At 42.2% G+C, this 12,104-nt stretch overlaps 1 protein-coding gene across 1 annotated transcript in view; it reads right to left on the bottom strand.

Annotated features, from left to right (window-relative positions):
- Positions 1–234: 234 nt before the first annotated feature.
- herc1 (HECT and RLD domain containing E3 ubiquitin protein ligase family member 1) overlaps positions 235–12,104 on the bottom strand; it is a 155,674-nt gene continuing 143,804 nt past the window's right edge. The window contains 4 exon segments of the mRNA XM_034160392.1: positions 235–761; positions 2,350–2,655; positions 4,419–4,571; positions 4,677–4,929. Of these exon segments, the coding sequence (XP_034016283.1) occupies positions 576–761; positions 2,350–2,655; positions 4,419–4,571; positions 4,677–4,929 (898 nt within the window). The 3' untranslated portion in view covers positions 235–575.

Consider the following 12,104-nt stretch of genomic DNA (forward strand, 5'->3'; position numbering starts at 1 on the left):
CAAGTTCACTGTTGTGCTACATAGGTATCGCACTAACAAGCAAAAATAGACGGACGGATAAACAGAGACATGCTAATTGCTATCCACCCCGCCAGTTTGTGTTTTTATCAACAAAGGTTTATTTGGATTTCTGGCTTTTTGTTCCTAAAATAATTGTGGTGAAAAATGAGAAAAAAACACTTTTTTTCCCCCCCCACAGATTTTTACAGCAAAGAAATGAGATTAAAAAAATAACCCTGTGGTAGTTATTCCTTTATTCTTTTCTGGATGCTTTGGGAAACTCAGCAGTTTAGAAATTAAAATAAATATGGATATAAAGTAAAACATTTTCCTCCAGGCATTTTACACAATTTACAAGTCTGTTTTTTTCTTCATGGCTGCCTGAATTTTCTGTACACGTTTCAAAATAAACATCCATGCAGAACCTTAAAAATGAGATGTGCAAAAAAAGAAAAAACTTAATGCTTTTTTTGTAGATTTGCTGTCTTTAAAAACGGAATAAACCACAAGGAAGAAAAATACAAATGTCAAATCTGTGGCGCTTTAAAGTTCATAAAACTGTTTCCTGTCCGGGGTCAGTAGTCCGTGTCGGAACCTTCAGCTGTGTCCACGTTCCGGGACAGCATGTAGTTGTCCATGTCGATGGAGCGGCAGTTGTTGATGGCGTATCGCAGCCTCTCCGCCATGACGGCCTGACTGGAGTACGGCGGCAGGCGCAGCTGAAAGAAACACGTCTGTGACGTGGGCAGGCTGTCGTACGGCTGCAAAACACAACAAATCAGAAACATTTAATTCTTTTACATGAACAACATTCAATAAATAAATGTTTTTGGACCACAAGGACAAGGATCCTGAGATCTGAATCCTCTGATACCCAGGTACTGGTTCCAGCTGCAGGTCACACATTGGCATAGATCCTGAACTTTGATACCTTTAAAGTGGATATGACACCTAAAAAATTAGGTAAAACTGATATAAATATCAAAATATACATATAGTAAGTTGAAAGTGGTTTTAATTATTATCACTGAGAAATAAAGTTTGTACAGTTTCTCAAAAGTGTGTTTCTTGGAAAGCACGCTGGCAGCGTTCCATCAGCGGTCACGTGATGTTGTGACGTCACAACATGTAGAGTCCCGTCTTTGTTCGATTAACAACAGGAACAGATGGACCTCAGCATGGACAGTGACGAGATCAAGAACTTTTCTGACTCCTCTTCAAGTGTGGATTATTTCTGACTCGGATCCTGAGATTGTCACAGCAGTGATTAGACCCTACAGATTGGAGCCGTATCTTTCGGACGAACATTCAAACCAGGAGCATTCTGGCAGCGAAAATAATGCTGATGGTGTTTATGGCGGAGCTGAAGCAGAGGCAAGAGACGTGCCAATTCTGATGGATTTTGAAAGGCTGCAGAATATGGAATGGTAAGGTAGGCTTTGATTTTTGTTGCTGCTGTTTATAACACTATAATTATAGCATTTTCGATTTGAGCGTCTGTTTACTGTCTTTGTTATTGTTCCGGAGCTGTGACAGTGTAGCTATTACTTGTGGACCACCGTCATTACCTTCGGGTTTTTGCCTTTTTCGAGTGCCTGGCATTGCATTCATCTGTATTTAGTTACATTATTTTCACGAAAGAATAGGAAATAAACGGTGAAAGTTTCGAAAAAGATCGCTGAAAACACTGCACATGCCGCCGCCGTGTTTACATGCCGCCGCTGTGTTTACATGCCGCCGCCGTGTTTACTACGTAAGTTCCTTGACCATTTCAAGATTATTGTGAACATATTATTTGGGGTTGACATTTTATGTGTTCCTGTGAGCGATGCGAGAACATGGAGATGGTAGAGGAAAGTGTCTGCTGTTGGGAGCAAATGTGTGTGTGCGCGAGCGGCAGCCGGACATTTCGTGCATCACACAACACTGCAGCTTTTGATCAATCTGCCTGGACTTGAAAAGGCTAAACCTTTCGCCCTTGTGCTTGTGCAATATGCTGTGACACACTGGTCAGGCATATCGACAAAAGTCCCTGAGAGCTGTGTTTAATCAAAGTTTCTGCCGCTAAAAAAAGTGTAAACAACAGCCGCCAGGCGCGCAAGCCGATACGGTCTACACATAGTGACGTATTTTAGGCTTGGTGCTCAGTGGGAAGCTGGTCACGGGACGTGCACATTTTTCAGTGGCGGGACATTCAAATGTTATATATAAAGGGAGAACTGCATCCATTTTCCAAAAACGCATTAACCTATATAACCTTTGTTACATGTAATAAGACTATGTTGTCTTTAAGTGTCATATCCACTTTAAAGTCCTACCACAGTTTCATGATCTGTGATCTGGACTCACCCTGTCCACCTTCATGATCTGAAACCTCTGAGAGATGTCAGCCGTGTTGGCGGGCAGCCGGGAACGGCCCGAGACAAAGCGCATGAAGAGGACTCGCTCCTCGTTGGAGAACTCCTCCAGTGTCTGCCAGAACCACTGCACCAGCGAGTGCTGCTCATCCACCTCACGGTATCGAACCACCTTCTTCAGCACATCGCAGCAGATCTCCGGCATGCCGCACACCATCTGCTCCAGCTGCTTGGCCGTCAGCAGCGACAGCAGCGGCACGGGAACGATCCATGACATGCCCTCACGCACCGCCGCCACCTGAGACCAGACATGAAGCCGCCTGTGATTTGCCTTCAGCACAGACGTGTTATTTTTGCCACACAGTGAGAAAACCAACAACAGAACAATTGTTTACATGACTGTGTAAAGGTTTATAGATGACAGCTTCTTATTTCAAACCCACAAACCAAAGGTATTCGGTCAAAGTTTGACAACTTGTCCAGTTATTAATTTTATTGAATCTACTAAAGGTGTTTGAAGCAAGTTTCCATTTCCTTTCAGATCTGTTTAAATCGGCACCCCTGATTTTCAAGTACATAAATCGGAACAGTTTCAAAAACAAATGCAAATTAACAAACTGACAGTGTGATGTAGATAAAATAACCTGCTCCTGAACACATCCAAAACCAAGGAACTAATCATAGACTTCAGGAGAAACCAAACAGACATTCAGCCCATTTATCACTGGGGGGACCTGTGTGGAAAGGGTCAGGGACTTCTGTATCCTGGGAGTCCGCACAGAAGAGAAAGTGACCAGGAACAGGAACACCACACACTTGGTAAAGAAGGCACAGCAAAGACTTCACTTTCTGAGAACCCTCAGGAAAAAAAAACACCAACCAGAGATATCTTTTGTCTTTTTCCCGCTCTGGAGAGCATCCTCACATGCTGCCTCTGGACGTGGTTTACCAGCTGCATGGGGGCAAACAGGAAAGAGCTCCAGAGAAGATCACTGGGTGACCTCTACCCACACTGGGGGACCTTCATGGCTCTGACTGTCTCAGGAGAGCCGACGCCATCCTAAAGGACTCGTCCCACCTTGGACACGCTCTGTTTGAGCTGCTGCCATCAGGCAGACGGTACAGGATGACTAAAGCAAGAACAAACAGACTGAAAAACAGTTTCTACCCATCTGCTCTTAGAGCTTTGGATGCCACTGGAACCAAACAAAAACTCCTTTTCTGTGGCAGGACTCTTGGCATGTGTTTTGAACATGTCCAGAATGTTCTCTATGGCTGATTTTCACCCCCACACCACATCGTTAACTCTGATTTTTTGTTTTTCAGTAACAGTTGAGTGAATGTGGGTGAAATGGACTCTGCAACCATGCAGCTCAACAAATCAGTGTGTGAGGAGAACATACATTTTAAAAGTGTTAATTTCAGAGAATGCAGTTATATTTAATGATTCATTTCATTAACCTGCATCACCATTATGCATGTACATCTGTGAAGACATGCACGCAAACAGCGTGATGATTTTGCACACATTCTTATTTCTGTGCACGATTTACACACTGCTGTGCTTGAACAGGAACACTGGGACTGAAAAATGGACTAAACTGTTTATTAAATTAATGATTTCGTCCCCTCCAGTTTGTTAACACTAAACCTCTAAAGTGTTGATCTGATATGTCCTTCAGATTAAAAGGACAATAATGAAGACAAACTCAAATCTGGTGCCACCTGCTGGACATGTTTGGGATTGTTGCTTAGAATGAGCTTGTTCATCAGTTCCTTTCTTTCTTCCTGGAGGCTGGTCAGACTGCTAGTGCGCATTGTATAACATTTTAAGCATTTTTAAACCATTTTCCCTCCAAATATGACAGAAAAAGTCCTCATACGTGACAAACAAGGCAATATTTTTTTATTCTGGAAAACAGCTGGAAGGGTTTTTTTTTTATTTGACTTTTTGTAGACAGAGGTGGGACAAATCTTCCTCAGCTTTGATTTTGTGAGATGAAAAGCTGTTCTGTGGTTGCACATGTGGCGTTGGTGTCGCTGTGGACACTCGTGGTTTACCTGTCGGTCGAGTTCGTGCAGACGATACTCCACGGCTCGTTCCACGTACTCCTTCCTGTTGGAGAAGGTCAGAGGGATGCTGTTTCCTCCTGGGATGATGGGCACCATTTTACCATCGGCGCTCTGACCCACAAACGAATCCAGAGGAATCATCTGCACACACAAAATCAATCATCAATACAACACAGATTGTTTTTTTTTTTAACTGCAGATTCCTGAATTTAAGTTTTGTGGTGTAAGAAACACTCCGCTTCCCACCTCATGGAAATTGTCCTCTGTGATGCCACTGTCTTCAATGTGAAGAATGCTTTTGAGCGTCTGCACGTAGAGGAGGTCCACCTCCTCCAAGTCCTCCAGCTGCAGCGGGATGCAGCACAGCTGTTTCCACACCAGGGGCGCCAGATGCAGGTCCAGGGGCTTCTTGGTGCGGATGGCCACGCCCATCAGGATGCCCAGAAACTTAAACTGGAGCATATGTTCGTCCAGACACGCAGACGGGTTGAGGAGAAATCTGGAAGAGGAAGTTCAAACACCTCAAAGTCTCCTCATTCAGGCCATAAAATCATTCAACAAATACACTGAAAATGCTAAATGCTGAAATACAGTGCAGATAAAACAAAATAGTAAAGCCCCTCCCACCAACATACACACAAAGTGCCTCTACATGTTTTTAACGATGTAAAGCATAAAACCAGAACAGAGTTTATTATCTGAATTATGCAGTTGAAGAAAATTACATGCTGTGAATAAAATTCTTCACTGACTGTTGTGAATGTTTATCGTTTCCACTTTTCAAGCAGAGTCGTTGTACAGCAGCGTGTAAACCATCTCACGGGAGCAGAAATTTACTGCCCGAAATATTCCTGCTTGTTCCAAATTCTTCCTGATAATACCTTAATTTTTTTTTAATGATGTCTTATTATGTATTTAAAAAAATGTCAGCAACCACTCAACTCAGGAAAATGCCCCATTTTGGGTTACATTCCACTGTTTTCACCACCAAGAGTCTAAATTTTTTCCAAAATTGAAAATTTTTATACTCCATGAAGAATTCAATGAAGCGAACAAAACCATCAGAATCAAAATCCACCAGGAAAGAAGAAGCAGCAGCACTTTCTATGTCCTGTGGACGGAGGACGGGCAGACAACTGATACTTTGCTGTGACTTTAAAGTAGACCTGCACTGAAGTAAATGCAGTCAGATCTTTGGACCAAAAAATGACATATTTCCACATACGTGTAAGATCCTTCTGAATGTAGTAAAGTAAATCAGCAAGCCCAAATCTGTCATTCAACGGAGAAATCTTCATTTAAAAATGACAAATGACAAAAATTACAGCTAAAATTTCGCCACATCACATCCGGGACGCTGCCGAGACGTCAGGGAGAAGACCCTCTCCCAGCATGCATTGCGCGCACCAACTGTAATTTGTGGATTTACGTCAGTTTGCATCTGCACCTTTTTCTTGTCATACGGAATGATCTACTTTTTTAAAAACTTCATATTGTCTTGAGGCACGTTTGGTGAGTACACATTTCTTTTATTTGTGCTTGAAAATTATTTTGGGGGACTTTTCATACGCCCATTTGATTGAGTGGTGTCGCATTGAAAATCTACTGTCTTTAGCCTCCGGTGTTACCGTCGTGGGGTACGGAGACGGGACCCGCAAAGAATTCAAGTCATTAAAAAGATATAAACCTCTCTCAGCGGCCACGGAGCTCTGCAGCTCCGATTACCGAGACCGTGCGGCGCTGCGGAAAGTCTGTCCTTGCAGCAACAGGTGTCACCGGCCGCTCCGCATCAAAACAGCGAGCGTAGTCACTTTTGCCAAGTTGGCTGCACCTCCATTCAGTAGACAGAGAGGTGGTGCCGGCTGCACAGCAGACACGGGGGCGATGTGAGTGGCCCGCTTCGGTGTTTACTGAGCATGCAGACTCAGTAAGTGCAGCGGAGGCAGAGAGCGAGGCGTCGGGGAAGAACGTCGCCCGCTGTCGACGTTGCTGCTGATCTGAGCATGCAGAGCTGTATCTCACATTCATTGCAGCTTACTTTTGGATGCTGAAACCAGGTAACAGTAACATTACTAACAGATAAAATCAAATTTCAATGCGGGATCGGACTGAAGGCTCGAGCGCTCCGTCTTCTGCCGGACGTCACTGCAATGTCCCGGATGTACAAACAGTTTTCGCTGAGGGCCAAATTTTAGCTGCAAATTTGTCATTTTTAAACAAAGATTTCTCCGCTGAATTACAAATATGGGCTTACAGATTTACTTTACTGCATTCATAAGGGTCTTATAAATACATATCAGCTATTTATTTCTGAGATCTGACCACATTTATTTCAGTGCAGGTCTACTTTAACTCAACAAACCAGAGATCTGGACGAGCTTAAAAAATCCTGGTTATAATCTCTCTCTTTTAAAATTATGCTTCTTAAAATCAAAATCAAATATCTGGACAACGTGACAGACAGTCAGAAGCCATGCGCTGTGGACTTCAGCGTTCAGTTTTGTGTGTTCCGGTTTCACTGCACACAATAAGCTCAGGTTGGTTTTTCTCGTTTGCAACTTTTTCGAAGCAGCTGCACATTTTTGTGTATTTTCTACTCCGTCTTGATGGATTGGTCTCAGTGGACGGTCACCCCACTGAGTCAGGTCTGCTTGAGGTTTCTTCCTGTTAAAAAGGGGGGATTTGATTTGCCACCTTCTACAACCCCTGGCAAAAATTATGGAATCACCGGCCTCGGAGGATGTTCATTCAGTTGTTTAATTTTGTAGAAAAAAAGCAGATCACAGACATGACACAAAACTAAAGCCATTCAAATGGCAACTTTCTGGCTTTAAGAAACACTATAAGAAATCAGGAAAAAAAGATTGTGGCAGTCAGTAACGGTTACTTTTTTAGACCAAGCAGAGGAAAAAAAATATGGAATCACTCAATTCTGAGGAAAAAATTATGGAATCACCCTGTAAATTTTCATCCCCAAAACGAACACCTGCATCATATCAGATCTGCTCGTTAGTCTGCATCTAAAAAGGAGTGAACACACCTTGGAGAGCTGTTGCACCAAGTGGACTGACATGAATCATGGCTCCAACACGAGAGATGTCAATTGAAACAAAGGAGAGGATTATCAAACTCTTAAAAGAGAGTAAATCATCACGCAATGTTGCAAAAGATGTTGGTTGTTCACAGTCAGCTGTGTCTAAACTCTGGACCAAATACAAACAACATGGGAAGGTTGTTAAAGGCAAACATACTGGTAGACCAAGGAAGACAAAGCGTCAAGACAGAAAACTTAAAGCAATATGTCTCAAAATCGAAAAATGTACAACAAAACAAATGAGGAACGAATGGGAGGAAACTGGAGTCAACGTCTGTGACCGAACTGTAAGAAACCACCTAAAGGAAATGGGATTTACAAACAGAAAAGCTAAACGAAAGGCATCATTAACACCTAAACAGAAAAAAACAAGGTTACAATGGGCTAAGGAAAAGCAATTGTGGACTGTGGATGACTGGATGAAAGTCATATTCAGTGATGAATCTGGAATCTGCATTGGGCAAGGTGATGATGCTGGAACTTTTGTTTGGTGCCGTTCCAATGAGATTTATAAAGATGACTGCCTGAAGAGAACATGTAAATTTCCACAGTCATTGATGATATGGGGCTGCATGTCAGGTAAAGGCACTGGGGAGATGGCTGTCATTACATCATCAATAAATGCACAAGTTTATGTTGATATTTTGGACAATTGAAAGGATGTTTGGGGATGATGAAATCATTTTTCAAGATGATAATGCATCTTGCCATAGAGCAAAAACATTCCTTGCAAAAAGACACATAGGGTCACTGTCATGGCATAGGGTCAATGTTATATTGACCCTATGCCACAGGAACTTCCTGTTCCAGAGCACAGCGGTGTTTTTCTGTATCTGTTAGCTGTTTAATCTGCGCAGTTAGATTGATCTAGTTATCAAGATTACGATTTGTTTCCCAGTGTAATCTTTACGTGCCTTAACTAAAGCACTCCTTCTGCTGAATCACCTCTAAATTATTTACACATTATTCACTTTGCATGTTTTTAGGAATCCGCTAGCTTAGCGTAGCTACTAGCTCTTAGCCGATTTAGCATGGCGGCTTCTCCTGTCTCTCCCACACTTTTCTGCTCTGGGTGTGAAATGTTTAGTTATTCCTCGGCCTCCTTTAGCAGTAACGGTACTTGTAATAAGTGTAGCTTATTCGTAGCTTGGAGGCCAGGCTGGGCGAATTGGAGACTCGGCTCTGCACCGTGGAAAATTCTACAGCTAGCCAGGCCCCTGTAGTCGGTGCGGACCAAGGTAGCTTAGCCGCCGTTAGTTACCCCCTGGCAGATCCCGAGCAGCCGGGAAAGCAGGCTGACTGGGTGACTGTGAGGAGGAAGCGTAGCCCTAAACAGAAGCCCCGTGTACACCGCCAACCCGTTCACATCTCTAACCGTTTTTCCCCACTCGACGACACACCCGCCGAGGATCAAACTCTGGTTATTGGCGACTCTGTTTTGCGAAATGTGAAGTTAGCGACACCAGCAACCATAGTCAATTGTCTTCCGGGGGCCAGAGCAGGCGACATTGAAGGAAATTTGAAACTGCTGGCTAAGGCTAAGCGTAAATTTGGTAAGATTGTAATTCACGTCGGCAGTAATGACACCCGGTTACACCAATCGGAGGTCACTAAAATTAACATTAAATCGGTGTGTAACTTTGCAAAAACAATGTCGGACTCTGTAGTTTTCTCTGGGCCCCTCCCCAATCAGACCGGGAGTGACATGTTTAGCCGCATGTTCTCCTTGAATTGCTGGCTGTCTGAGTGGTGTCCAAAAATGAGGTGGCTTCATAGATAATTGGCAAAGCTTCTGGGGAAAACCTGGTCTTGTTAGGAGAGACGGCATCCATCCCACTTTGGATGGAGCAGCTCTCATTTCTAGAAATCTGGCCAATTTTCTTAAATCCTCCAAACCGTGACTATCCAGGGTTGGGACCAGGAAGCAGAGTTGTAGTCTTACACACCTCTCTGCAGCTTCTCTCCCCCTGCCATCCCTTCATTACCCCATCCCCGTAGAGACGGTGCCTGCTCCCAGACTACCAATAACCAGCAAAAATCTATTTAAGCATAAAAATTCAAAAAGAATATAGCACCTTCAACTGCACCACAGACTAAAACAGTTAAATGTGGTCTATTAAACATTAGGTCTCTCTCTTCTAAGTCCCTGTTGGTAAATGATATAATAATTGATCAACATATTGATTTATTCTGCCTTACAGAAACCTGGTTACAGCAGGATGAATATGTTAGTTTAAATGAGTCAACACCCCCGAGTCACACTAACTGTCAGAATGCTCGTAGCACGGGCCGGGGCAAGGATTAGCAGCAATCTTCCATTCCAGCTTATTAATTAATCAAAACCCAGACAGAGCTTTAATTCATTTGAAAGCTTGACTCTTAGTCTGTCCATCCAAATTGGAAGTCCCAAAAACCAGTTTTATTTGTTATTATCTATCGTCCACCTGGTCGTTACTGTGAGTTTCTCTGTGAATTTTCAGACCTTTTGTCTGACTTAGTGCTTAGCTCAGATAAGATAATTATAGTGGGCGATTTTAACATCCACACAGATGCTGAGAATGACAGCCTCAACACTGCATTTAATCTATTATTAGACTCTATTGGCTTTGCTCAAAAAGTAAATGAGTCCACCCACCACTTTAATCATATCTTAGATCTTGTTCTGACTTATGGTATGGAAATAGAAGACTTAACAGTATTCCCTGAAAACTCCCTTCTGTCTGATCATTTCTTAATAACATTTACATTTACTCTGATGGACTACCCAGCAGTGGGGAATAAGTTTCATTACACTAGAAGTCTTTCAGAAAGCGCTGTAACTAGGTTTAAGGATATGATTCCTTCTTTATGTTCTCTAATGCCATATACCAACACAGTGCAGAGTAGCTACCTAAACTCTGTAAGTGAGATAGAGTATCTCATCAATAGTTTTACATCCTCATTGAAGACAACTTTGGATGCTGTAGCTCCTCTAAAAAAGAGAGCTTTAAATCAGAAGTGCCTGACTCTGTGGTATAACTCACAAACTCGTAGCTTAAAGCAGATAACCCGTAAGTTGGAGAGGAAATGGCGTCTCACTAATTTAGAAGATCTTCACTTAGCCTGGAAAAAGAGTCTGTTGCTCTATAAAAAAGCCCTCCGTAAAGCTAGGACATCTTTCTACTCATCACTAATTGAAGAAAATAAGAACAACCCCAGGTTTCTTTTCAGCACTGTAGCCAGGCTGACAAAGAGTCAGAGCTCTATTGAGCTGAGTATTCCATTAACTTTAACTAGTAATGACTTCATGACTTTCTTTGCTAACAAAATTTTAACTATTAGAGAAAAAATTACTCATAACCATCCCAAAGACGTATCGTTATCTTTGGCTGCTTTCAGTGATGCCGGTATTTGGTTAGACTCTTTCTCTCCGATTGTTCTGTCTGAGTTATTTTCATTAGTTACTTCATCCAAACCATCAACATGTTTATTAGACCCCATTCCTACCAGGCTGCTCAAGGAAGCCCTACCATTATTTATCTCCAACCTTCCTTTTCTCTCAAAAATTCTTGAAAGGGTAGTTGTAAAACAGCTAACTGATCATCTGCAGAGGAATGGTCTATTTGAAGAGTTTCAGTCAGGTTTTAGAATTCATCATAGTACAGAAACAGCATTAGTGAAGGTTACAAATGATCTTCTTATGGCCTCAGACAGTGGACTCATCTCTGTGCTTGTTCTGTTAGACCTCAGTGCTGCTTTTGTATACTGTTGACCATAAAATTTTATTACAGAGATTAGAGCATGCCATAGGTATTAAAGGCACTGCGCTGCGGTGGTTTGTATCATATTTGTCTAATAGATTACAATTTGTTCATGTAAATGGGGAATCTTCTTCACAGACTAAAGTTAATATGGAGTTCCACAAGGTTCTGTGCTAGGACCAATTTTATTCACGTTATACATGCTTCCTTAGGCAGTATTATTAGACGGTATTGCTTAAATTTTCATTGTTACGCAGATGATACCCAGCTTTATCTATCCATGAAGCCAGAGGACACACACCAATTAGCTAAACTGCAGGATTGTCTTACAGACATAAAGACATGGATGACCTCTAATTTCCTGCTTTTAAACTCAGATAAAACTGAAGTTATTGTACTTGGCCCCACAAATCTTAGAAACATGGTGTCTAACCAGATCCTTACTCTGGATGGCATTACCCTGACCTCTAGTATACTGTGAGAAATCTTGGAGTCATTTTTGATCAGGATATGTCATTCAAAGCGCATATTAAACAAATATGTAGGACTGCTTTTTTGCATTTACGCAATATCTCTAAAATCAGAAAGGTCTTGTCTCAGAGTGATGCTGAAAAACTAATTCATGCATTTATTTCCTCTAGGCTGGACTACTGTAATTCATTATTATCAGGTTGTCCTAAAAGTTCCCTAAAAAGCCTTCAGTTAACTCAAAATGCTGCAGCTAGAGTACTGACGGGGACTAGAAGGAGAGAGCATATCTCACCCATATTGGCCTCTCTTCATTGGCTTCCTGTTAATTCTAGAACAGAATTAAATTCTTCTTCTTACTTATAAGGTTTT

The sequence above is a fragment of the Thalassophryne amazonica genome, chromosome 2, assembly GCF_902500255.1.
Source record: "Thalassophryne amazonica chromosome 2, fThaAma1.1, whole genome shotgun sequence".
NCBI classification, from domain to species: domain Eukaryota; kingdom Metazoa; phylum Chordata; class Actinopteri; order Batrachoidiformes; family Batrachoididae; genus Thalassophryne; species Thalassophryne amazonica.